At 44.0% G+C, this 27,590-nt stretch overlaps 1 protein-coding gene and 1 long non-coding RNA gene across 4 annotated transcripts in view; one reads left to right on the top strand and one right to left on the bottom strand.

The window, feature by feature from the left end:
- CRKL (CRK like proto-oncogene, adaptor protein) overlaps positions 1-5,701 on the bottom strand; it is a 30,900-nt gene extending 25,199 nt beyond the window's left edge. For 2 of the 3 annotated variants that reach the window (XR_014251933.1, XM_082417884.1), the window contains exon 1: positions 4,934-5,686. Coding sequence is in view for 2 of the 3 variants with exons in the window: in XM_082417884.1 (XP_082274010.1) it covers positions 4,934-5,244 (311 nt within the window). In the remaining variant the exon portion in view is untranslated. Of the gene's footprint in view, positions 1-4,933 lie in introns of all 3 variants that reach the window. The other variant, XM_082417885.1, reaches the window with a different exon arrangement.
- A 65-nt stretch (positions 5,702-5,766) lies between these two features.
- LOC309639954 lies at positions 5,767-23,819 on the top strand. Its single transcript, XR_014251936.1, has 2 exons — positions 5,767-5,969; positions 17,973-23,819. It is a non-coding gene; the product is annotated as an uncharacterized lncRNA (long non-coding RNA).
- Positions 23,820-27,590: the final 3,771 nt, after the last annotated feature.

Below are 27,590 nucleotides of genomic sequence, written 5' to 3' on the forward strand. Positions count from 1 at the left end.
TGTGAAGTCAGAAAGAGAAAAACAAATACCGTATGCTAACACATATATATGGAATCTAAAAAAAAAAAAAAGGTTCTAATGAACCTAGGGGCAGAAAAGGAATAAAGATGCAGATGTACAGAATGGACTTGAGGACATGGGGAGGGTGAAGGGTAAGCTGGGACGAAGGGAGAGAGTAGCGTTGACGTATATACACTACCAAATGTAAAATAGATAGCTAGTGGGAAGCAGCCACATAGCACAAGGAGATCAGCTTGGTGCTTTGTGACCACCTAGAGTGGTGGGATAGGGAGGGAAGGAGGGAGACACAAGAGGGAGGGGATATGGAGATATATGTATACATATAGCTTATTAACTCTGTTATATAGCAGAAACTAACACAACATTGTAAAGCAATTATACTCCAATAAAGATGTTTAAAAAAAAAAAAAAAAAAGAACCAGTTCATAGAGCACCTTCCCTTTCAGGCCCTGCCTGACCCTTTAGTTGACCATCCTTGCTTTTAAGCTCCCATGGTATTCTATTTTCATTTGTTCAGTATACTGAGCTTCTCAAAAGCTAGGGCCGTGGTTTACTTCCATTATATGACTTGAGTCTAGCATTGGGCTTTGGGATACAGTAAGCCTCAATATATTGAAATTCCTGCTAAAATTAAAATGCCCAAGACACAGGGAAGCATTTCCCCTAAACCTGGGTTAAATCTGTTCCACAGACAAGGAGATCCCGTGTGCCACCTGGTTTGCTGTCCAAGCCTCTTCGCCTCACCACCGCAGAACTCACACTTGGCTGTCGTTCCCGACCAGCTGCACATGCCTGGTGGTCCCACCTTACTCCTTGTGATCTTAACTCCGACTCCAGGATAATCACCACTGCCCCCTTTCACTTATCAGAAAGAACTAAAATATTTTAGCCTGAAGGAACCTTAGCACCTTAGAACCTAGTCCAACTGTTCAGATCAAGAGCAGAATTCTTAGATAAAAAGTTCTCTGAATTTGCGTCTTAAACAAGAGAAAGGTCACAAAGCAAATGGCTATCAGCACTTTACGTGCCATGGGAACACAATTCTCACCTGGGCGAGACTCCATTCCCAGCATAATGACGTTTATGGATCCCATCTAAATTGAACTTAGGTGATTTAAACTATTGGTAAGAAGAAACTCAAAGGTTTATCCACAGTGTCCAATTCTATGCTAATCAAAATCACTGTTAATCCTTCTCCCCTACTCCTAATTACAGAAGTCCAAAAGTTCCCTTAAATATTCAGACAGGGGCCGTGGGGGGAGGCATGGCCATGCTACCTGGGGTACCCTCCAGTCCCACATGGTGTGGCCTCTGTGGCACACGTGTGAGGGTCCCCTCGGGATGCTCAGGTTAGGCTGCGCATCCTTTCTCCGCCCTCCCACAGCTACTGTCTGTATCAGATGACATGAACTTGGCCTTTTAAATAAAGTCTCAGTAACCAGGAAGCTCCTCAAGAGCATGACAGGGACTGCTAAGTCAACGTTAGTTCCATATTACCAGCACATGCAATGAGCAATGTCTGCTGACTAAAAAACAGGGTTTTCTCTATGGGTCAACTTGCCTCAGTTTTTCAACTTTTACTTCTCATGATTTTTCTCCCAGCCACCATATAGCTACATAAGCTAGAACTGGAAAATTTTATAAGCAAAGCAAGCTACGCAAAACACACTTTCAATTTTCTAAACCGTAGGAAAATGTATTTCATAGCTAAACTAAATCCACTCAGAAACCTGAAACACTCTGTTGTTAAACTGGAAATAGCCTCTATTAAAACAGAAACAAAAAAACCAGTAGTGCCTACCTGAATACTAACTATAACCTAATAAACAGAACCTTAAAAGTGTTTATACTCAAATAAAATGGAGATGAAAACCACAAGGTTTCTGTTTATCAAATGATTTTTAATATAAAAATTACACCCATCTGCAGAAAAAGAATCCTTTAGGGTCATTCAAAAATCAAAAGCCACTGACATACCTTTCGTGTTTAAATTTAAAATCTAAGACAGAAATGAATACCACAGACAAACTCAAAAGACGATAAGATAACCCAGAGAACAGACAACTACAAATATACCAAGTCATCTTTGTCTCTTCCTTTCTCTTCCCCATCATCCCCCCTCCCACCAGCAACTTATTTTCAAACCACAGCCATCACTCAGTCTACGTAATGTCTCTATGATGGATGGATGGACGACTCATCAGTCACCATCATTCTGACCTGGATTGCAGTAACAGCCTCAGGTCACTTCCCGGCTTCAAACCCCTTCCATGGCACCCAATTTCCTGCCTTTGACTATTACCTGTCCAAAATCTTCTAGATCTGCATCTCAGAGCCACACTCACATCACATTGCTGTCTTTCCCAACCCAGAACTTTGCATAAGCTCTCCCCCTCCTCGCCCAAGCCTTGCTCCTCCTCCCTTCTGCAGTTTCACACGCTTTCTCTGACCTCCCCACCTCAGGTAAGACCCTTCTACTAGATCCTCTCAGCCTAGATTGATTTCCTTCATAGCATTCACAAATCTTGTAGTATTTTATTTTTCTACTTTTCCGTCTGTCTCCTCCACTAAAATCTAAGTTCCATGACAGAGAAAGCTTGTCTGTCACCCCTCTTTCCCAGTACCTATCACTGAAACATAATTCTCCTGAACATAATTCTCATATTTGAATAAATATATAAAATTAAAAGTTAAGGAACATTCCAATAAAAAAGATCAGACTAGTACAAAACAAGCACCAGTCCTTAAATTCTGAGGAAGTCATACAGTTGTGACCTTTCACTAAGCAAAACAGACCCCCAAAAAGAACTATTAGCCAAGGGGCATGAAACTCTGGCTTCAGGAGCTCAGTTCTGAGGCCTAAAAAAGCTAAACCACTTTATTTATCCTGTCTGGGGTGTGAAAATGCATCGCCCTGATTTCTGCATTTGGCCAAGGCTTGCCTGGCATAGTCTCCTACAGTAGGTAACACATCAACCAAATCCTCAGGAGAGGCAATCCAGATTCAGTGTGACAAAGTAAATCCAGCCAGGATCTGATTCAACCAGCACTGTGACAGCCCTTGGAGACAGCAGGGAAAAGGAAAAACTAAACTACAGCAAAATGCCTGGGGCAGAGGGCACAGAGGAGAAACAATCAAGGCTGAACTCGAGGGGGAGGGTCAGGTAAAGGTCCCGGCACCACAGGGAGGATTTCCGCAGGTGAGGAACCGGTGGAGGGAGGCGCTCCACGGAGGGCTGGCAGTCGAACAAAGGCCCGCAGGTGTGCGTGGGTGTGCAGGGCTGGCTCCCGGGAAGGAGGATGAGAGGGGTGAGGGCAGGCACCACACTCACAAAGCTACAAGGGCACCTGGGAAGATGCCTGAAGGGGAAGTTTGGGGTCGTTTCTTCGGGAAGCCGCTGCGGCACAATCCTTTTTCTCCACCCAAAAGGGGATCTAGTTATTCACTCACAGCTGCATTATAGTACCTGTCACCTCAAAGTAAGCACAACACCTGGCACACAGCATGCCATGCTAAATGCCTGAAATTAATGATATAATTCACCTCCACAAGCTAGGAAAGTAATTTACTTAAACGTATTTAATATCTCATTACTGTGGGTTCTAAGAGTCTCTCCAACCCCTTATATTGGAATTACATGTGCTGAAAGTTGACTCCAGTCATCAGTATCTTCGGGGACCTGGAGGTTTCACCAGTCAGATTCTTTTTGGTGTCTAGGTCTTTGTTATACACTCTCTGATTTACAATCACTTTCTCACCAGTTTTTAAAGTCCATTTAGTTCTGCAGTTAACCTCAAAGTCATTCCACTGTCACGCTGTTCCTTCTCTATCTCTATTCCACAGAAGCAACGCTGAGCCGTCCACTGGGTGCTCCTTAATTAATATAATAGCTTTCAGTGTTTAGAGCTCAGAGTACCATCCTGTCAGAGAATTTGTAAAGTCAGAAACATCTCATCCTGAAAAATCTGTCCTTTTTAAACAAATGTTTAAGAAATCAACTGGGCAGTGAAATACCTTTTACTTTTAAAATTCTGGGCAATCTCTTCAACTCGAATTTGGCGTAATTTAAATAAAAGAAACCTCTAGCAAAATATTGATTAAGGCAAATAATCAAATAAAAAGAGGATGCCTAATGATCGGTGTCACTCTGGGTTAACTTTAAAATAGATACTAAGTCATTAAACTTAACACAAAAAGTACATCTGAAATTCAAGTAGGATAGAATTAAGATGAGTGTCATTCAAAAAATTCCCTTAGTAACATTCTAGCCTCATTCCTCCTTGGAATTTAACCAAATGGATTTCCAGTCTATGGACGGTCCAGCTTGGGGGGAAACTGTTAAAAAAAAAAAAGTCTTCGTTGAAGCCAATGCACCTTCTTTTACAATTTTTGTAATTAATGTATTATAAAATAGATGCCCAGGTTATTTCAAACTTGGCACCAGGGTATCAACATATAGTTCTGATATTTCACAGTTAAAGGTATTTGTTTCTAAACGCTAAAGCATTTTCATCTGCCCAGTGTTCCGAAAGCTGCAGTCCAGGAGGTCTTAACCTGGAGTTCAAAAACCTTGAAAGGTGTGCAAACTCGTATGTGCTTGCGGGGGCCGGGGGGGAGGGTAGGCTAGCTTCAGAGTCCCAATCCGTGGCCCAAAAAAGGTTTCAAAAACAACAACAAAACGTTGCTTTAGCAGGGTAATTAAACCGAGAACGTAACGAAAGGCAAAAAGCGTCCATTTTCAACTAGGCACCCGCAACTCAACACGTTTAAGACGCACGCACCCTTTCATTCACAATGACCCAGATCCTGACACTGCCTTCGGTTCGGAATGCCCTCCGAAAAGTAACCCGGTTCCGAAAGGGGGGCCACGGGTCCAGCCCCGACCCCCGCCCGCACACGCCCTCCGCGCACCTGGGCGCCGGCTCGATGAGCGTGGTGGTGTCCAGGTAGTGGATCTTGTAGAACTCCAGCAGGGCCGGCAGGTGGTCGAACTCCTGGTCCCCGATCTTGAAGCGGCGGTTGGGCAGCGAGTTGATGATGTAGTGAGACACCCGCGAGTTCTCGGACACGGACAGTACGTAGTCCCCGGGGCAGGTGGACGAATCGCGGACCAGAAACACGCCGTGGCGCTGGCCCTGGAGCCGGGTCTGCGCCTCCTGGCGAGACACGGGCCCCATGTACCAGGCCGAGCGGTCCGAGGAGTCGAACCTGGCGGAGGACATGGCGGGCCGGGCGCTGGGCCGGGCGGGCCGGGGCTGCTCTGCCTGCGCTGGACGCTCCGCCCGAATTGTCTGCGGGCCGGGCCGGGCCTCTGGCTCACCGCGCGCCTACTGGGCCGAGCCGGCACTTTCCTCGCGGCCGCGGGCCCGCAGCATCCTCTGCACCGCCCGCCTGCTCCGGGGCCGCCTCACGGACCGAGCCGGCTCGGGGGTGCGGGCCCAGCCGGGTCGCGGCGGCGAAGCCAAGAGCGGCAGAGGCCACCCGGGACCCTACGGTCACTCCTGGCCAGGCGCACGCCGGCCCCGCGCCTCCGCCGCTCCGCACCGAGCCTCGCGGCCAAGCCAAGCACCGGACCCCCGGGAGCGCCGCGCCGCCGGGTGCGCTTCGCCCAGCCCGCTCCCAAGAGCCACAGCAACAAAATGGCGGACGCGGGAGAAGCAGCCAGCCACCTCCCCCTCCGCTTAGTGCTCTCCGTCTGCGCACGCGCGGGCGCCGGCTCCCAGCGGCCGCCGGGGCCTCCCGGTGACGTCACGCGGCGCGGCCAATCGGGAGCACGGGCATGCGGGACGGGCGTGCGCCGCTCGTGCGCGCCCCCGCGCGCCCTCCCGGGCAGCTGGGGGCGCTGCCTGGAAGCGGCTCGGGAGGGGTGCGCACGGCGCTTCCAGAACCCGCTCTGGGAACAAAGCGGGAAGTGCAGGCTGGGTCCGCCCGGGGGCGCGGCCCATAGGTGAGCTGACGGGGGCGATGGGCCCCGCGGGGCCGGGGTGACCTCAGCGGGACGGCCAAGTTAAGGGGTCGCGGAGCCGACCGTTGCTCACTCTCAGGTGGTGCCGGGAAGGTGCGAACGCTGTCGGGCGTAGCCCCCCTGGGACCGCGGTCCCCGGCCGCCCCTACCCGCACTGGATAGTCAGTTTAAGGGAGCAGGGTCTGCTCTGCCTCGCCTCGTTCAGCTCTGGGCCTGGCGCACCGTCCCACCCTGAGCTGATGCTCAAATCTTGGTGGAATGAATGACTGTTGAGGTAAACCTGCAGCCTGGAACCGGACAGAGGAGAAACAGTGTCCGGAAAGGGAGACGCTGGCAGCACGAGCCCATTCTTAGACCCCTGGTCATCGGACTCTCATTGTGGCCCTTCGCACCCCGGGGTTGAGCCTGTCCTGCGTTGTAGGGTGATGGGTGATGTCTGTTCCGGGGTAAACTCCGGGGGAAGTGTCACGGTCTAGTGCCTTTTGTGACTCAGCAAAGCAGGTTTTCAGCTTCCCCCCCAAAGTTTCGTGTTGTATTAGTTTGGAGCACAATTTGAATAGCTCAGAGTTTGGAGGTGAAGGCTTGGGTTGCAATCCTAGCTCAACTGACTAGCTGACTGAATCGTTCCATGTCTTATATATATATTTTTCATTTTCTAATGTATTTCATTTGTCTTCCAGTTTCATAGAGATATAATTGACATACAGCACTGTTTATGGTGTACAGCATAATGATTTGATTTATGTACATTATAAAATAATTATAACAAGTTTACATATAGATACAAAATTAAGAAATAGAAAAAATATTTAGTGAGCATCTCATAGATCCAAAATTAAACCTCAGAGAGGTTAAGTGGCTTGCTTACATAAGTTATTGTAAGTTACATAATTTGCAAGAGGCACAGCTGGCACTTTTTAAAATTTTTATTTATTTATTTATTTTTGGCTGCGTTGGGTCTTTGTTGCTGTGTGCGGGCTTTCTCTAGTTGCGGCGAGCCAGGGCTACTCTTTGTTGCGGTGCGCGGGCTTCTCATTGTGGTGGCTTCTCTTGTTGTGGAGCAGGGTCTCTAGGCGTGCAGGCTTTAGTAGTTGTGGCACGTGGGCTCAGTAGTTGTGGCTCGCGGGCTCTAGAGCACGGGCTCAGTAGTTGTGGCGCACGGGCTTAGTTGCTCTGCGGCATGTGGGATCTTCCCTGACCAGGGCTCGAACCCATGTCCCCTGCATTGGTAGGCAGATTCTTAACCACTGTGCCACCAGGGAAGTCCCACAGCTGGCACTCTTAAGCCAGGTCTTTTGACTCAAAGTCAAGGGCTCATTTCACTGTTACACAGTTATTGCATATAATTTAGTCCATTTTCCTTGTTTTGCTTATAGGGAAACTGAGGCCCTCTAAAGTAAATTCTAGCACCAGATAGGAATGTCAATCTTGGAGTAGGGTGGAGGGGTTGGATTTCAGATACCGCCACCATTCTGCTGCCAGAGTGCCACGCTCCCCTCTTTAAAAATTCCTCCTGGGACTTCCCTCGTGGCGCAGTGGTTAAGAATCTGCCTGCCAATGCAGGGGACACGGGTTCGAGCCCTGGTCTGGGAAGATCCCACATGCCGCAGAGCAACTAAGCCCGTGCGCCACAACTACTGAGCCCGTGCTCTAGAGCCCGCGAGCCACAACTACTGAGCCCACGTGCCACAACTACTAAAGCCTGCACGCCTAGAGACCCTGCTCCACAACAAGAGAAGCCACCACAATGAGAAGCCCGCGCACCGCAACAAAGAGTAGCCCTGGCTCGCCGCAAATAGAGAAAGCCCGCGCACAGCAACAAAGACGCAATGCAGCCATAAAATTTATTAAAAAAAAAAAAAAAAAAGAATCCACCTGCCAGTGCAGGGGACATGGGTTCAAGCCCTGGTCTGGGAAGATCCCACATGCTGCGGAGCAACTAAGCCCATGCGCCACAACTACTGAGCCTGCACTCTAGAGCCCGCGGGCCACAACTGCTGAAGCCTGCGGGCCTAGAGGCTGTGCTCTACAAGAGAAGCCACCGCAATGAGAAGACCACATACCGCAATGTTGTAGTTGTAGCCCCTGCTCGCCACAACTAGAGAAAGCCTGTGCGCAGCAACGAAGACCCAATGCAGCCAAAAAAAAAAAAAAAAAAAGAAGTCCAGTGGGGAATAGGGTGTGGATTGGATAAAGGTGAAACAAGAATGGCTTTTTTTTTTTTTTTTGGCTGCACCCCCTGGCATGTGGGATCTTAGTTCCCCGACCAGGGATCTAACCCATGCCCCCCACAATGGAAGTGCAGAGTCGTAACCCCTGGACCACCTGGGAAGTCCCAAGAATGGCCTTGTTGATAATTGTTGAAGTTGGAGACCTGATGTGCTTGTGTGTGTGGGGGGAGGGTTTGTGTTAATTATATTATTCTACTTTCGTATATGTTTGGAATTTTTCACAGTAAAAAAAATTAAGTATTTTTCCTTAGCACACCTGAGACAAGCTTAAAATTTTTTTTTCCAAAAAACGTTCTAGATGCTAAGAGATAACAAAATGGAAATGAATGGACAAGCAACAAGGAAGCATTAAAAAAAAGGGCTAAAACATAAAGATTTGTGATTCTGCCTTAGCTTGCTCATTCCCAGGGTTTCCAGATGGCGTTATACTTACACTTGTGTTCTAAGATATTTACGGTTTAGATTCAAAGGACTGACAAGGCTTTTTGAGCAACTTGCCAGGATTCCTGACTTCCTGTCCCCGAGGCTGCCTCTGAACTGAGGACACAACCTTGGGACCCACCATTGACTTTTTATTCTCCCCTATCTGCGCAGGTCCAACCCTGCGGGTGATGGTTAAGGCCAGGCTGACTTCCTAGATTGCTGCCTTACTGAGGACCCAGAAGAACAAGCATCTGTCCCTTCCTCCTGCCCTGGGTTCTTTCCTAGCAATGATGCTGAGGGTAGAAGAGGTGTGACTGTGTAGGGGGAGAAGCAGGAAGTGTGTTTACCGCACTGACTTGATCAGGTCAGCAGGTCTCAGGTGCGCTCTCCACGAGGGCTGGTTGACCTGTTCAGTTTCCACTGCATTAATTGGACTTGTCCTTGGAGACCTTTCCCTCAGTGCAGTAAACTTTCCCTCTGGCTCTGCAGTTCTCAGTCACTACTTCGCCATGTTTCATGTATATTTCCAAGCTTATCTCCCTAAAAAAAGGAGCTTATTGATTATTTTCTTTTTCTTCCCCTCCTATTAGTTTGCTTCTGCAATACTAATAATATAGTGTTCACATCCCCGTTATAATTTTCCATGCCACACTATTTATTTATTTTTATTTATTTATTTGGCTGTGCCGGGTCTTAGTTGCGGCACGCGGGATCTTCGTTGTGGCGTGCGGGATCTAGTTCCCTGACCAGGGATCAAACCCAGGCTCCCTGTATTGGGAGCGCGGAGTCTTAACCACTGGACCACCAGGGAAGTCCCATGCCACACTATTTAAAATATCAACTTACTAATCACTTCTTTCAGAGGGTGACATCTCTGAACGAGGCTTGGCTGCCATATCCGGAAGCTCTACGGACCCCTCTAGAAAACACTGGCCAACTTTACTCCAGTGTTTTAAAGTGTGGTCATGGTCCCCCTGGCGTTTTCTAATGTAGTTTTAATTGCTCTACCACCTCTTTTATAAAATGTCCACTTTCTTGTCACTTGAGCTAAAAGGCAGATTTTCTTGTTTCCTCTGGATTTCAGAGCATTCTGGAGTGCCTTTAGTGAAATTCACTCAGGGGAACACTGATTCCCCTCTCACACTTATCTCGAAGAAGTCAGTTCTGTGCAACCCTTTAGCCCCGGGGGGGGGGGGGGTCACCAAATTTTTCTGTAAAGGTCCAGATAGTAAATATTTTAGGCTTTACAGGACAAGAGGAAAATCAAGAAATATTATGTAATCCTGCTCCAGTCTCCTGCTTCTCCTCACTGGCTCCTATAGAAAATCCTCTAAAATAGGAGCATCTTAATACCTCAGAATATTTGCACCACCTGTTTTACCTATCTGGAATGTTCTCTTGTCTAATGACAAAAAATTTTTTCTACAATTTTTTTGAAAATGTAATTCAAAATATCATAGTAATTGAGTGTAACTTTTTTATAATCCAGGTATACTGATGAGAATAATGGAATTCTTTTGAGATAATATTTTGCTTAATTGGGTTTCAAAATCCGTGACCCTGTCATCAAATGTTGAGCTGTCAATGCTGAGCTGTAATGAGACTTTGTATATTTCATCTTTGAAAATGTCTCTCAGCCAGATGGTACTGCCAATGCTGCATGATTTTAATTGAGCATAGTGATTGTGGGACGGCATGTATAGAATTCTCTTAGATTCTTCTCTGGATATTTGCCTTTCAGCTTGTTTTTACATTGCAGATTAATCCTCTTCAGTTGAAGGTTGGGTGGAAACTCCTCAATTGCCCAATTAAATAGATTTTGAAATACGGATATTTCCATTGCACTTGGCATCAAGTTCTGAAAAATTCTGCTGGAACTGTAATTGGAGCTCAGAAAATATATCTGCTGAAAATTTGTGTGGGAATGAGATCTTGCTTCTTGTTTTAACTTTTGACAGCACAGAAGTGTATAAAGCAGCTTAACATTCCTTGTGATTCAAAACAACGTTAGTTATTGTCGAAATGACTGCTGCGGTATACATTTCACATATAAGCACTGTTTTTCCCTGTCATCTTATTTTATTTTACTTTTTGTTTTTGTTTATTGGCCTCACTACATGGCTTATGGGATTTCCCGAACCAGGGATTGAGCCTTGGCCCTCAGCAGTGAGAGTGCAGAGTCCTAACCACTGGACTGCCAGGGAATTCCCATGCCCTGTCATTTTAGGTTGAATTCACTGAGAAACATTATCAAGTCTGTAGCAAAAGCTAATTTCCAAGGCCATTAATTATTCAGTGATGATGGTTTAGAATGGTGCTCTGCTGTGAAAAATTTCAGCCTTGGCTCTGAACTGAAAAAAACGGCAATAAAACTTGACCGCTGCTAAGCCATCAAACTGCTGTGTGGTGGGGCAATTCAGGCTATTCAGCTTCTAATTCTAACAAAAATTCACAGATCTGATGATGGATTAAAAATAACAGCAAAGGAGGTTTGCTGTGGGTAACTCTAGTTCAATAACACATGATAGATTCAAATATTTTCCGCAAATTAGCTCCTGATGAGTAATTTGAGTACAATAAATAACCATAGGCTCTAAACGCCTTACATTTTCTAGAGCTTTATAAATTTGTCCAAGTAAGCCTCTTTCTGCTTCACACATTTTTATCTCCAGCAAACGTAACACATCTTAGCAGATTCCCCTTCAGGTTGTGTCTAATTAGTAATTTCTCATCTTTTCTGAAAATATTCTTGCCACTAGTTGTTCCGTGCAGACTCTTCAAAGAGACTTTTTCTTTTTTAAAGATTTTTCCTGATGTGGACCATTTTTAAAAAAATTTTTATTGAATTCGTTACAATACTGCTTTTGTTTGTTTTTTAATTAGTCATCAATTTTATACAAATCAGTGTATACATGTCAATCCCAGTTGCCCAATTCAGCACACCACCATCCCCACCCCACCGCAGTTTTCCCCCCTTGGTGTCCATATGTCTTTTCTCTACATCTGTGTCTCAACTTCTGCCCTGCAAACCGGCTCATCTGTACCATTTTTCTAGGTTCCACATACATGCGTTAATATACGATATTTGTTTTTCTCTTTCTGACTTACTTCACTCTGTATGACAGTCTCTAGATCCATCCATGTCTCAACAAATGACTCAATTTCGTTCCTTTTTATGGCTGAGTAATATTCCATTGTATATATGTACCACATCTTCTTTATCCATTCGTCTGTCGATGGGCACTTAGGTTGCTTCCATGTCCTGGCTATTGTAAATAGTGCTGCAATGAACATGGGGGTGCATGTGTCTTTTTGAATTATGGTTTTCTCTGGGTATATGCCCAGTAGTGGGATTGCTGGATCATATGGTAAATCTGTTTTTAGTTTTTTAAGGAACCTCCATACTGTTCTCCATAGTGGCTGTATCAATTTACATTCCCACCAACAGTGCAAGAGGATTCCCTTTTCTCCACACCCTCTCCAGCATTTGTTGTTTGTAGATTTTCTGATGATGCCCATTCTAACTGGTGTGAGGTGATGCCTTATTGTAGTTTTGATTTGCATTTCTCTAATAATTAGTGATGTTGAGCATCTTTTCATGTGCTTCTTGGCCATCTGTATGTCTTCTTTGGAGAAATGTCTATTTAGGTCTTCTGCCCATTTTTGGATTGGGTTGTTTGTTTCTTTAATATTGAGCTGAATGAGCTGTTTATATATTTTGGAGATTAATCCTTTGTCCGCTGATTCGTTTGCAAATATTTTCTCCCATTCTGAGGGTTGTCTTTTTGTCTTGTTTATGGTTTCCTTTGCTGTGCAAAAGCTTTGAAGTTTCATTAGGTCCCATTTGTTTATTTTTGTTTTTATTTCCATCACTCTAGGAGGTGGATCAAAAAATATCTTGCTGTGATTTATGTCAAAGAGTGTTCTTCCTATGTTTTCCTCTAAGAGTTTTATAGTGTCCGGTCTTAGATTTAGGTCTGGAATCCATTTTGAGTTCATTTTTGTGTATGGTGTTAGGGAGTGTTCTAATTTCATTCTTTTACATGTAGCTGTCCAGTTTTCCCAGCACCACTTATTTTTTTTTTTTTTTTTTTTTAATTTTTATTTATTATTTTATTTATTATGTTTATGTTTGGCTGTGTTGGGTCTTCGTTTCTGTGCGAGGGCTTTCTCCAGTCGCGGCGAGCGGGGGCCACTCTTCATCGCGGTGCGCGGGCCTCTCACCATCGCGGCCTCTCCTGTTGCGGAGCAGAGGCTCCAGACGCTCAGGCTCAGCAGTTGTCCAGCACCACTTATTGAAGAGACTGTCTTTTCTCCATTGTATATCTTTGCCTCCTTTGTCATAGATTAGTTGACCATAGGTGTGTGGGTTTATCTCTGGGCTTTCTATCTTGTTCCATTGATCTATGTTTCTGTTTTTGTGCCAGTACCATATTGTCTTGATTACTGTAGCTTTGTAGTATAGTCTGAAGTCAGGGAGTCTGATTCCTCCAGCTCCGTTTTTTCCCCTCAAGACTGCTTTGGCTATTCAGGGTCTTTTGTGTCTCCATACAAATTTTAAGATGATTTGTTCTAGTTCCATAAAAAATGCCATTGGTAATTTCATAGGGATTGCATTGACTCTGTAGATTGCTTGGGGTAATATAGTCATTTTCACAATATTGCTTCTGCCAATCCAAAACATGGTATATCTCTCCATCTGTTGGTATCATCTTTAATTTCTTTCATCAGTGTCTTATAGTTTTCTGCATACAGGACTTTTGTCTCCCTAGGTAGGTTTATTCCTAGGTATTTTATTCTTTTTTTTGCAATGGTAAATGGGAGTGTTTCCATAATTTCTCTTTCAGATTTTTCATCATTAGTGTATAAGAATGCAAGAGATTTCTGTGCATTAATTTTGTATCCTGCAACTTTACCAGATTCATTGATTAGCTCTAGTAGTTTTCTGGTGGTGTCTTTAGGATTCCCTATGTATAAGATCATGTCATCTGCAAACAGTGACAGTTTTACTTCTTCTTTTCCAATTTGTATTCCTTTTATTTCTTTTTCTTCTCTAAATGCCGTGGCTAGGACTTCCAAAACTATGTTGAATAATAGTGGTGAGAGTGGACATCCTTGTCTCGTTCCTGATCTTAGAGGAAATGCTTCCAGTTTTTCACCATTGAGAATGATGTTTGCCGTGGGTTTGTCGTATATGGCCTTTATTATGTTGAGGTAGGTTCCCTCTATGCCCACTTTCTGGAGAGTTTTTATCATAAGTGGGTGTTGAATTTTGTCAAAAGCTTTTTCTGCATCTATTGAGATGATCATATGGTTTTTATTCTTCAATTTGTTAATATGGTGTATCACATTGCTTGATTTGCGTATATTGAAGAATCCTTGCATCCCTGGGATAAATCCCACTTGATCGTGGTGTATGATCCTTTTAATGTGTTGTTGGATTCTGTTTGCTAGTATTTTGTTGAGGATTTTTGCATCTATAGTCATCAGTGATATTGGTCTGTAATTTTCTTTTTTTGTAGTATCTTTGTCTGGTTTTGGTATCAGGGTGATGGTGGCCTCCTAGAATGAGTTTGGGAGTGTTCCTTCCTCTGCAATTTTTTGGAAGAGTTTGAGAAGGATGGGTGTTAGCTCTTCTCTAAATGTTTGATAGAATTCACCTGTGAAGCCATCTGGTCCTGGACTTTTGTTTGTTGGAAGATTTTTAATCACAGTTTCAATTTCATTACTTGTGATTGGTCTGTTCATATTTTCTGTTCCTTCCTGGTTCAGTCTTGGAAGGTTATACCTTTATAAGAATTTGTCCATTTCTTCCAGGTTGTCCATTTTATTGGCATAGAGTTGCTTGTAGTAGTCTCTTAGGATGCTTTGTGTTTCTGCAGTGTCTGTTGTAACGTCTCCTTTTTCATTTCTAATTTTATTGATTTGAGTCCTCTCCCTCTTTTTCTTTTTCTTTTTTTTCCCCATTGCCTGCAGTGTTGGTTTATTTTTTAAAAATTTTTATTTATTTATTTAAATTTTATTTATTTATTTATTTATGGCTGTGTTGGGTCTTCATTTCTGTGCAAGGGCTTTCTCTAGTTGCAGCAAGTGGGGGCCACTCTTCATCGCGGTGTGCGGGCCTCTCACTATCACGGCCTCTCTTGTTGCGGAGCACAGGCTCCAGACACGCAGGCTCAGCAATGGTGGCTAACAGGCCCAGTCGCTCCGCGGCATGTGGGATCTTCCCAGACCAGGGCTCGAACCCGTGTCCCCTGCATTGGCAGGCAGATTCTCAACCACTGCGCCACCAGGGAAGCCCTCCCTCTTTTTCTTGATGAGTCTGGCTAATGGCTTATCAATTTTGTTTATCTTCTCAAAGAACCAGCTTTTAGTTTTATTGATCTTTGCTATTGTTTTCTTTGTTTCTATTTCATTTATTTCCGCTCTGATCTTTATGATTTCTTTCCTTTTGCTAACTTTGGGTTTTGTTTGTTCTTCTTTCTCTAGTTTTTTTAGGTGTAAAGTTAGATTGTTTACTTGAGATTTTTCTTGTTTCTTTAGGTAGGCTTGTATAGCTATAAACTTCCCTCTTAAAACTGCTTTTGCTGTATCCCATAGGTTTTGGATCATGGTGTTTTCATTGTCATTTGTCTCTAGGTATTTTTTGATTTCCTCTTTGATTTCTTCAGTGATCTCTTGGTTATTTAGTAACGTATTGTTTAGCCTCCATGTGTTTGTGTTTTTTACGTTTTTTTCCCTGTAATTCATTTCTAATCTCATAACATTGTGGTCAGAAAAGATGCTTGATATGATTTCAATTTTCGTAAATTTACTGAGACTTGATTTGTGACCCAAGATGTGATCTATCCTGGAGAATGTTCTGTGCGCACTTGAGAAGAAAGTGTAATCTGCTGTTTTTGGATGGAATGTCCTATAAATATCAATTAAATCTATCTGGTCTGTTGTGTCATTTAAAGCTTCTGTTTCCTTATTTATTTTCATTTTGGATGATCTGTCCATTGGTGTAAGTGAGGTGTTAAAGTCCCCCACTATTATTGTGTTACTGTCAATTTCCTCTTTTATAGCTGTTGGCAGTTGACTTACGTATTGAGGTGCTCCTGTGTTGGGTGCATATATATTTAAAATTGTTATATCTTCTTCTTGGATTGACCCCTCGATCATTATTTAGTGTCCTTCCTTGTCTCTTGTAACATTCTTTATTTTAAGGTCTATTTTATCTGATATGAGTATAGCTACTGCAGCTTTCTTTTGATTTCCATTTGCATGGAATATCTTTTTCCATCCCCACACTTTCAGTCTGTATGTGTCCCTAGGTCTGAAGTGGGTCTCTTGTAGACAGTATATATATGGGTCTTGTTTTTGTATCCATTCAGCAAGCCTGTGTCTTTTGGTTGGAGCATTTAATCCATTCACGTTGAAGGTAATTATCGATATGTATGTTCCTATGACCACTTTCTTAATTGTTTTGGGTTTGTTTTTGTAGGTCCTTTTCTTCTCTTGTGTTTCCCACTTAGAGAAGTTCCTTTAGCATTTGTTGTAGAGCTGGTTTGGTGGTGCTGAATTCTCTTAGCTTTTGCTTGTCTGTGAAGCTTTTGATTCCTCCATCAAATCTGAATGAGATCCTTGCCGGGTAGAGTAATCTTGGTTGTAGGTTCTTCCCTTTCATCACTTTAAGTATATCATGCCACTCCCTTCTGGCTTGTAGAGTTTCTGCTGAGAAATCAGCTGTTAACATTATGGAGTTCCCTTGTATGTTATTTGTCGTTTTTCCCTTGCTGCTTTCAATAATTTTTCTTTGTCTTTAATTTTTGCCAATTTGATTACTATGTGTCTCGGTGTGTTTCTCCTTGGGTTTATCCTGTATGGGACTTGCTGCGCTTCCTAGACTTGGGTGGCTATTTCCTTTCCCATGTTAGGGAAGTTTTCGACTATAATCTCTTCAAATATTTTCTCTGGTCCTTTCTCTCTCTCTTCTCCTTCTGGGACCCCTATAATGTGAATGTTGTTGCGTTTAATGTTGTCCCAGAGGTCTCTTAGGCTGTCTTCATTTCTTTTCATTCTTTTTTCTTTAGTCTGTTCCCTGGCAGTGAATTCCACCATTCTGTCTTCCAGGTCACTTATCCGTTCTTCTGCCTCAGTTATTCTGCTATTGATTCCTTCTAGTGTAGTTTTCATTTCAGTTATTGTATTGTTCATCTCTGTTTGTTTGTTCTTTAATTCTTCTAGGTCTTTGTTAAACATTTCTTGCATCTTCTCGATCTTTGTCTCCATTCTTATTCCGAGGTCCTGGATCATCTTCACTATCATTATTCTGAATTCTTTTTCTGGAAGGTTGCCTATCTCCACTTCATTTAGTTGTTTTTCTGGGGTTTTATCTTGTTCCTTCATCTGGTATATAGCCCTCTGCCTTTTCATGTTGTCTGTCTTTCTGCGAATGTGGTTTTTGTTCCACAGGCTGCAGGATTATAGTTTTTCTTGCTTCTGCTGTCTGCCCTCTGGTGGTTGAGGCTATCTAAGAGGCTTGATCGGAGGCTCTGGTGGTGGGTAGAGCTGACTGTTGCTGTGGTGGTCAGAGCTCAGTAAAACTTTAATCCACTTGACTGTTGATGGGTGGGGCTGGGTTCCCTCCCTGTTGGTTGTTTTGCCTGAGGCAACCCAACACTTGAGCCTATCTGGGCTCCTTGGTGGGGCTAATAACAGACTCTGGGAGGGCTCACGCCAAGGAGTACTTCCCAGAACTTCTGCTGCCAGTGTCCTTGTCCCCACGGTGAAACAGAGCCACCCCCCGCCTCTGCAGGAGACCTTCCAACACTAGGAGGTAGGTCTGGTTCCGTCTCCCCCGGGGTCACTGCTCCTTCCCCTGGGTCCTGATGCACACACTATTTTGTGTGTGCCCTCCAAGAGTGGGGTCTCTGTTTCCCCCAGTCCTGTCGAAGTCCAGCAATCAATTCTCACTAGGCTTCAAAGCCTGATTCCCTATGAATTCCTCCTCCCGTTGCCAGACCCCCAGGTTGGGAAGCCTGACGTGGGGCTCAGAACCTTCACTCCAGTGGGTGGACTTCTGTGGTATAAGTGTTCGCCAGTCTGTGAGTCACCCACCCACCAGTTATGGGATTTGATTTTACTCTGATTGCGCCCCTCCTACCGTCTCATTGTGGCTTCTCCCTTGTCTTTGGATGTGGGGTATCTTTTTTGGTGAGTTCCAGCGTCCTCCTGTCGATGATTGTCCAGCAGCTAGTTGTGATTCTGGTGTTCTTACAAGAGGGAGTGAGAGCACGTCCTTCTACTCCACCATCTTGGTTCCTCCCTCTCCTTTTTTTTTTAAAAGTAAATACCTGCGAGGCGGCGGCTGCTTTCGGCCTCGGCGTGCATCACTCGGTGGGGCGACCACGGCGTGGACCGCGGGGGCGGCGGGCGAGCCGGAAAGCCGAATGCGTCGGGTGCCATCTGCTCCCACCCGCGGTCCCGTCGGTGACAGAGCCGCAACCTGCGTGGGCAGCCCCTCCAAGACCCGGCTGAGGTGCCGGCTCCGGCCGACGTGGACTCTCCGGAGCACTTGGTGACTCCTGCTTTTGTTTTTTTATGTTTTGGTTTTTGGGCTGCGAGGCATGTGGGATCTTAGTTCCCTGACCAGGGATTGAATCCGCACCCCCTGAATTGGAAGGTGAAGTCTTAACCACTGGGCCACCAGGGAAGTCCCAAAGAGGCTTATTCTTTGGTGACATCAAACTCGGCAGTGACACCTCATCAAATAAAAGCAACTGGACAGTATTGGTGACATCTATCAACTCACTGATAATCAAGGAAAATCACTCACAATAATTTGTCTTGTTTTTTGTTTTTGTTTTTGTTTTTGTTTTGCTGCACCAAGCAGCTTGTGGGACCTTAATTCCCTGACCAGGGATCGGGCCCACGGCAGTGAAAGGGCCAAGTCCTAACCACTGGACCGCCAAGGAATTCCCTGTCCTGTTCTTTAATTGACCATTGATGGTGTTCCCAATATCCTCAAGTCTTTGAGCAACTTTCTCACTGAATGTCTAAAGCAAGTTTATTTTATCTGGATACCTTTCTTTGGCTGCTAAAATCAACACAATTCAATTAGCATCAGTAAGTGGCTCTCTCTGGCTAACAAATCAGCCACTTGGAAACCCACTTTGGTGGCAACCTCATTTTCATTTTTTATTTTTGTGAAGAAATTACAATGAGATATTCCATTTGAAATTTTCTATTTTTTTTAACTGTTGGTTTCCTCTGAGTTGGGAATACAGTGATGACTGCTTTAGTCTAAGTTGATGTATATTGCATTCTTTTAGCACAGATGGAGTGTCATTGCATCATCAACCCAATGTTTTGCTGTCGACTTCAATAACAAAATAATCTACACTCCACTTTACCTTAAAATTGTGATATTCAAAGTCTGATTTTCTTCTTTTGACCATGGATGTGCACTGGCAATAAAAAAATAAGATGCTGTGGGACAGTGATAACGTGGCATTCAAAACGCTGTTGAGTCATCACTGCAGAGGATGAGAGCAGCTCACCCGGCCTCTGTCACACTGCTCAGATCTGCCATTGCAGTGCAAAAGCAGCCACAGATGACATGTGGCTTTATTCCAATGGATGTGAGTGTAGCTTTTTTTTTTTCTGGAAATTTTATTTTATTAAAAAAATTTTATTGGAATATAGTTGATTTACAATGTTGTGTTAGTTTCAGCTGTACAGCAAAGTGAATCAGTTATATGTGTACATACATCCACTGTTTTTTAGATTCTTTTCCCATATAGGTCATTACAGAGTATTGAGTAGAGTTCCCTGTGCTATACTGCTATACAGTAGGTCCTTGTTGTTTGTCTGTTTTATATATAGTAGTGTGTATATGTCAATCCCCATCTCCCAACTTATCCCTCCCCCCCTTACCCCCTGGTAACCACAAGTTTGTTTTCTACATCTGTGACTCTACTTCTGTTTTGTAAATAAGTTCATTTGTACCGTTTTTTTTAGATTCCTCATATAAGCGATATCATATTTGTCTTTGTCTGACTTACTTCACTTGGTATGATAATCTCTAGATCCATCCATGTTGCTGCAAATGGCGTTATTTTTTTCTTTTTTATGACTAATATTCCATTGTATATATGTACCACATCTTTATCCATTTATCTGTCAGTGGACATTTAGGTTGCCTCCATGTCCTGGCTATTGTAAATAGTGCTGCAATGAACATTGGGGTGCACGTATCTTTTCAAATTATGGTTTTCTCCAGGTATATGCCTAGGAGTGGGATTGCTGGGTCATATGGTAGTTCTTTTTTTTTTTCATTTCTTTCTTTTCTTTTTTCTTTTTTTTTGGCTGCACAGCACGGCATGTGGGATCTTAGTTCCCTGACCAGGGATTGAACCTTTGCCCCCTGCAGTGGAAGCACAGAGTCTTAACCACTGGACCGCTGGGGAAGTCCCTGTTTGTAGATTTTTTTTTTGATGATGGTCATTCTAACTGGTATGAGGTGATACCTCATTGTAGTTTTGATTTGCATTTCTCAATTAGTGATGTTGATCATCTTTTCATGTGCTTTTTGGCCATCTGTAAGTGTAGCTTTGTGCATGAAAACTTTATTTATGGGCCCTGAAATTTGAATTTCACATACTTTTGTTGTGTCATGAAATATCCTTCTTTTGATTTTTCTTCTCCAACCACGTAAAGATGTAAAACCATTCTTTGCTCACAAGCCACACAAAAACAGTCAGTGGGCTGGATTTGGCCCATGGATTTGCCATCTTTAGACCAAAAATCTTCCATATTGAATGTGTGCCTTTTGTCCTGCTCCCAGTGTGACCCAGGATTTCTAATAGATATTCTTTTCCCTGAAACAGACCCCTGGTTACAACCACACACCCCTGATAAATACATTCAGTACTGGTTTGCTTCTTACTCCATCTCTATGTCTGGTCAGTTCTCTGTTTCACAGTATTTATCCCCAGACAGCCTGGCACATGATTCCTTGTTACATCCACAGCACCATCAACACTCATCCCAGACGGAGCTCCCTCATCCAGGTATAGGATTACATCCACAAGGACTGACTTGAACTACCAGAGTTAGGTTCTAGAACACAGAGCATGGGCCAAATATTACCCACACCTGCAACACAAAACTACTTCTCTAATCCCTTGTTTCATCTGAGACTGAGGCAAAAAGCAGCGATTCTTAACTCTTGCTAACATTTCATCACCTGGGTGGCATAAAATGAAAAGCTCAGGCCTCATCTCAAGAGACTAATTTAATTGAATTGACATGGGGAGACCTGAGTACTGTATTTTAAAAAATATGTAATGCATTCATATGGTTCAAATACAAAAATCATACAAATGATATTCATTGAGAAGTCTTATTCCCACCCTATCTATCTTGGAGGTCCCTGTGTTTTACCATTTAAAAAAAAAAATTTACTTATTAAGGCCACCCCAGGTCTTAGTTGTGGCACGCGGGATCTTCATTGTGGCATGTGGGATCTTTAGTTGTGGCATGCAGACTTAGTTGCAGCACACATGTGGGATCTAGTTCCCTGACCAGGGATTGAGCCAGGGCCCCCTGCATTGGGAGCATGGAATCTTACCCACTGGACCACTAGGGAAGTCCCTGTTTTACCATTTTTATTTGCCTCTTGTGTATTATACAAGTGTTTCTTTATGCAAGTAAAAAGAAGAATATTTTTATTTTCCCCCATTCTTACACTAAAGGAAACATTTTATCCACTCTTCTGGATCTGGCTTTTAAAAAAATCTAATAAGATATCCTGGAAATATTTCCATATCAGTATGTAGAGAACTTTGTTTGTTTTTACATTTGCATGCTATTCCATTGTGAAGATATACCGTAGTTTATGTAACCAACCTCCATAGACAGATATTCAAATTATTTCCAAACTTTTGTTGTTATAAACAATGTCACAATGTATAACTGTATTTGTATGCCTGTAATTTCACATGTATACAGGTGTCTTAATCTGTTTGGGCTGTTAAACTACCGTAGACTGGGTGGCTTATAAACAGAAATTCAATTCTCACAGTTCTGGAAGCTGGGAAGTCAAGGATCAAGGTGCTGGCAGATTCGGTGTCCGGTAAGGGCCCACTTCCTGGTTCCTGTGTCCTCACATGGTAGAAGGGGCAAGGGAGCTCTCTGGGGTCTCTTTGGTAAGGGCACTAATTCCATTCATGAGGGCTCCACCCTCATGACCTAATCACCTCCCAAAGACCCCACTTCCAAATACCATCATCATATTGGGGATTAGGTTTCAACTTATGCATTCTGGGGGGACACAAACATTCAGTCTATAAGAGCAGGTCTTTCTGTGAATGAATTCCCAGAAATGGGACTGCAGATTAAAGGATATATGCACATCCACAGATATGGTCAAATTGCCCTCTGTAACGCTTGCACTATTTTGTCCTTCAGTAGTAACAGAAGAGAACACCTGTTTCCCCACAGCTTCATCAACAGTGTGTGTCAGACCAGGCTGGGTGTATGCAACAGTGGCTTCAATGGCTTAACACAAGAAAGGTTTATTTCTGACTTAGTCACAGACAGGGCATGTTCCTCTGAGCATCGACTCAGCAATCTAGGCTGGTGGAAGCACCACGGTCCCGAGGCTACACCAAGCACAACACTTGAACTTCTCACTATTGTTGAATTGAGGAGCAGAACTGGAGAGTCTCTTTAGCTGATGTTTCATCCCAGAGGAAGTAGGTTAATTCTGCTTGCATTTTACAGACGAGGATGAGTCACATGACAAGCCTAAATGAAGAGAGAACAGGAATTGCATTCTCTCCATATTCTCAGAAGTAGAGGAGAACCGGATATTGGTGTAATTATATGTCCAACTTTCAGATTCTTGGAACCTGATAGGTGGAAAAAATGTTCAGAGTAGTTTAATTTTGCATTTCTCTTATTAGGAGTGAGGTTGAGAATCTTTTCATATGTCAGTATTTTCTGAAGCCCCTAGCTAATTCTAATGTGCATCCTGATTTGTACTTCCTGGAGATTTCCTGCTCAGTTTTGACTTTCCATCTGAGAGAAATATCTTTTCCCTTCCACAATGAGTAGGACAATGGTGATTGACTTGTCCTGCAGCTGAAACCCTGCCTTTTAAGTAATAGTAGTAGTTTGATTCTCATTCTAAGATAACTTTCAATCCACAATATAGCATTTATGCCATACTTAGGTCCCATTACGGGAGGCAGGATGGCCATTCTGTAATAGTGAGAGCCAGAACTAGAGATTTTTGCCTGAAAAAAACTAGGACTCTGGCTTACCTGCTGCGAGAGTCTTGCATCACATCCTGGGATTACCACCTATATTTGAGGGACGAAGTTTCTTAAAATAGCTTTTCCTTGTGCTCTCATCTCTATACGGGAACATCCTTTTATTTTTTAATTTTATTTGAAGTTTTTTTTATTATTATTATTTTTTTGGCCACACCTCGAGGCTTGTTATGTGGGATTTTAGTTCCGTAACCAGGGATTGAACCTGGGCCCTTGGCAGTGAGAGTGCAGAGTCCTAACCACTGGACTGCCAGGGAATTCCCAGGGAACATCCTTTTAATGATGTAGGCGGTGGACAGAAAACTTCAATCCCTTTCCTCACACAAAATGAAACCCTCAAAAGCTAGCCTGAAAGCATGAACACTTTTTTTTCCTACTCAGGTCCCTCTTTACACATTTTAGTTTCCTACCCATCATAATAGCAGTTCCTCTGAACATCTTGGCTTCTGAAAATGAAGACTTCGTTTTTGTTTAACACCCCAGATCACCTAGGATCCTCTTAATTCCCAGTGCAAATCCTATTAAAAAGCAGTGATGACTCAGCTTGGGGTTCAACCCTCCTGCGATTAGGCAATCAGATGGCTCCATTCCTGCAGCTCTAGAATGACTCAGTGACCTTAGGAGAATTTACTCACCATGGACTCATGATATAACCATCTTTCCTAGGCCAGCTTTCTGCTGTGATGATTAGAAACCCTAATTCAAAATAGTCGAAGCAGTAAGGGTATCTGTCATTCCCCATAACACAAGGGCTGTAGTCAGGCAGCTCAAGAACCAGGATGTCCAGACCCTGGGTGTGCTTCTCTGATTTTCTTTCTTCTTTTTTTAAAAATAAATTTATTTATTTTATTTATCTATTTTTGACTGCATTGGGTCTTCATTGCTGCACACGGGCTTTCTCTGGTTGCAGCGAGCGGGGGCTGCTCTTCGTTGCAGTGCATGGGCTTCTCATTGCGGTGGCTTCTTGTTGTGGAGCATGGGCTCTAGGTGCAGCAGGCTTCAGTAGTTGTGGCACACGGGCTCAGTAGTTGTGGCTCACGGGCTTAGTTGCTCTGCAGCATGTGGGATCTTCCCGGACCAGGGCTCAAACCCGTGTCCTCTGCATTGGTAGGTGGATTCTTAACCACTGTGCCACCAGGGAAGTCCTTCTCTGACTTCCTTGGTCTAAATACCTTCAGATTTTGGCTTCATCCTCTGGCTGGTGGCTAGGTGGCTTCAATTACCCCAGGCCTCACCCAATCCAGTCATGACGAGGCCCAGTGGAGGAAGGACTGTTGTTCCTTTGTATCCCTTTTTAAGAGCAAAGAGCATGTCCTCTGGAAACCTCCAGAGAGATTCCCCTTCCCATCCCTGACCCATGACCCATTGGGTCACATTCTCATTCTTAAAGCGACCAGGCAAGAGTGGGCCACTCTTGCCTGACTTGCACTGAACAAGACTGGGGCTTTGGCATCAGGAAGAAGAAAAATGACTTCTGGGTAGATATTCAAGCAAACCAGACTAAAACTGCCCCTTACTGGAATTCAGGAAAGAAGCCCTTTCTAAGATCCTGAGATAATGGACTTTTAGGGGGTGAATACACTTGGCCCATGTGTGCTGAGCATCTTCTGGGAGCTGGGGGGTGCAAAGGTGAAAACCACACAGCCCTGCCTGGTGGCCCTTAGTCTACAGGGAACTAAGCACCAAGAGATCTTCTGATTTTAACCTGGCTTCTCCAATAGCCTTCCTGCCGGGAGGGAATGGGCTTTGCAGTGGTAGTGAGAATTTCACTCCCCCTCCCCAGTTTAATTGAGGCATAATTGATACATAACCTTGTAATAGTTTCAGGTGTACAACATGTTTCAATATATGTATATATAGTGAAATGATCACTGTGATAAATTTTTTAAATTTATTTTTATTGGCATGTAATTGCTTTACAATGTTGTGTTAGTTTCTGTTGTACAATGAAGTCAATCAGCTATATGTATACCTATATCCCCTCCCTCCTGGACCTCCCTCCACCCGCCCCATCCCACCCATCTAGGTCATCACAGAGCACCGAGCTGAGCTCCCTTCATCATGATAAATTTGGTTAACAGACATCACCTCATATAAGTTTCAATTTTCTTTCTAATTTTTTTATCCCCTACTCCCAATTATCCCTCTCCCCCCATTTTTTTTCTTGTGATGAGAACTTTTAAGATTTATACTCTCAGCAAATTTCAAGTATGCAACATACAAATACACAATCCAGTGTTAAGTACAGTTGCCATGCTGCCCATTACATCCCCAGAACTTATTTATAACTGGAAGTTTGTGCCTTATGACCACCTTCACCCATTTCACCCACCCCCATTCCCCACCTCTGGCAGCCACCACTCTGCTCTGTTTTTATTTTGTTATTTATTTATTTGTTTTGGCTCCGCCACGTGACTTGCAGGATCTTAGTTCCCCGATGAGGGATCGGCCGTGCCCCGTGCAGTGGAAGCACCGAGTTCTAAACACTGGACCGCCAGGGAAGTCCCTGTTTTTGTTTTGTTTAGATTCCACGTATAAATGAGATCATACAGTATTTGTCTTTCTGTCTTATTTTACTTAGCATAATGCCTTCAAGTTCCATCCACTTTATTGTAAATGGCAGGGTTTCCTTCTTTTTTATGGGTGAATAATATTCGGGTGCATGTGTATCTCACATCTTCTTTTTCCATTCATCTGTCGATGGATACTTAGGTTGCTTCCACATCTTGGCTATTGTAAATAGTGCTGCAGTGAACATTGGGGTTCAGATACCTTTTCGAGATAGTGATTTCGTTTCTTTTGGATAAATACCCAGAAGTGGAATTGCTGGATCATATGATGGTTCTATTTTTGACTTTTTGAGGAACCTCCACACTGTTTTCCACAGTGGTTGCACCAGTTTACATTCCCACCAACCGCGCACAGGGGTCTCCCCTTTTCTCCACATCCTCACCAACACTTTTTATTTGTTGTCTTTTTGATGCAGCCTTTCTGACGGTTATGAGGTGATATCTCACTGTGGTGTTTATTTATTTATTTTATTTATTTTCGGCTGCACTGGGTCTTCCTTGCTGTGCGCAGGCTTTCTCTAGCTGCGTCGAGCAGGGGCTACTCTTCGTTGCGGTGCGTGGGCTTCCCATTGCAGTGGCTTCTCTTGCTGTGGAGCATGGGCCCTAGGCATGCGGTCTTCAGTAGTTGTGGTATGTGGGCTTAGTTGCTCCGTGGCATGTGGGATCTTCCCGGACCAGGGATCAAACCCGTGTCCCCAGCATTGGCAGGTGGATTCTTTTTTAAAATTTTATTTATTTATTTATTTATTATTTTTGGCTGTGTTGGGTCTTCGTTTCTGTGCAAGGGCTTTCTCTAGTTGCGGTGAGTGGGGGCCACTCTTCACCGCGGTGCGCGGGCCTCTCACTGTCGCAGCCTCTCTTGTTGCAGAGCACAGGCTCCAGACGCGCAGGCTCAGTAGTTGTGGCTCACGGGTCTAGTTGCTCCGCAGCATGTGGGATCTTCCCAGACCAGGGCTCGAACCCATGTCCCCTGCATTGGCAGGCAGATTCTCAACCACTGCGCCACCAGGGAAGCCCCGGCAGGTGGATTCTTAACCACTGCACCACCAGGGAAGCCCCTCACCAGCACTTTTTATTTGTTATCTTTTTGATGACAGCCTTTCTGACAGGTGTGAGGTGATAGCTCATTGTGGTTCTGACTTGCATTTCCCTGATGACTAGTGATGTTGAGCACATTTTCATGTACCCACTGGACAAGAATTTCACTTGTCTGTGTGAAGGCCCTTCTGGCCTTTGTTTTTTTTTAAAGCCATTCATTTACAGAAACCTGCTGAGTGCTTGCCCTGTGCTGGGCACAAGCTCTGGAGTCCCATCGACTTTGCAGCTTACACTCCAGCTTAAATTGTTTGACAATTATATTTCTTGTTGTAAATGAGTAATTATGGCCTTCTAGCTCATTTTAAAAGTCGTTTTTGGGAATTCCCTGGTGGCCCAGTGGTTAGGACTTGGTGTTTTCACTGCTGGGGCCCGGGTTCAATCCCTGGTCGGGGAATTAAGATCCCGCAAGCCGCGGGGTGCAGCCAAAAATAAATAAATAATAAAAAATAAAATAAAGTCATTGTTACTTTGGCGAGTCTCTGTAAGAAACTGGCCCACTCTGGCCTGTGGGCCTGGAACCCCCACTTGGGGCTGTGGAAGTGGTATCATGTGCTAGCTCCCCTAAAAGCACTGTTGTTGTAACCATGGTGGGAGCCAGAGCAGGTTTTTAAGTGGTGGGGTGGCATGATTAGCACCAGCCTGTCTCCAAGAACTGAAACTTCAAAGTAAAACGTTAAAAAAAAAAGTCAATCAAACCCTAGCAGAACTTGATTTTGACTTAATTTCTAAATGGCCTGGAGGTGCCCCTGGTTTGAGGTTTGTCTCTGGCCTCTGTGGGTCCAAAGCCCTAAAAGCCGCCTCTGTGGGGGAAGCAGTGTTGTGCATGTTCATGCGACTTGCTTCACTCCTGGCTCTTGGCCTACTTTCAAGTCGGGTCCTGCCTAGACTTCGGGAGAATTCTTCTGGGAGAATTTGAGGCACTAAAGTGCAAAGATCCACGTCAGTCATCCTCTGCTCTGA

The sequence above is a fragment of the Balaenoptera physalus genome (assembly GCF_965194825.1).
Source record: "Balaenoptera physalus genome assembly, chromosome: 12".
Taxonomy (NCBI): Eukaryota; Metazoa; Chordata; class Mammalia; order Artiodactyla; family Balaenopteridae; genus Balaenoptera; species Balaenoptera physalus.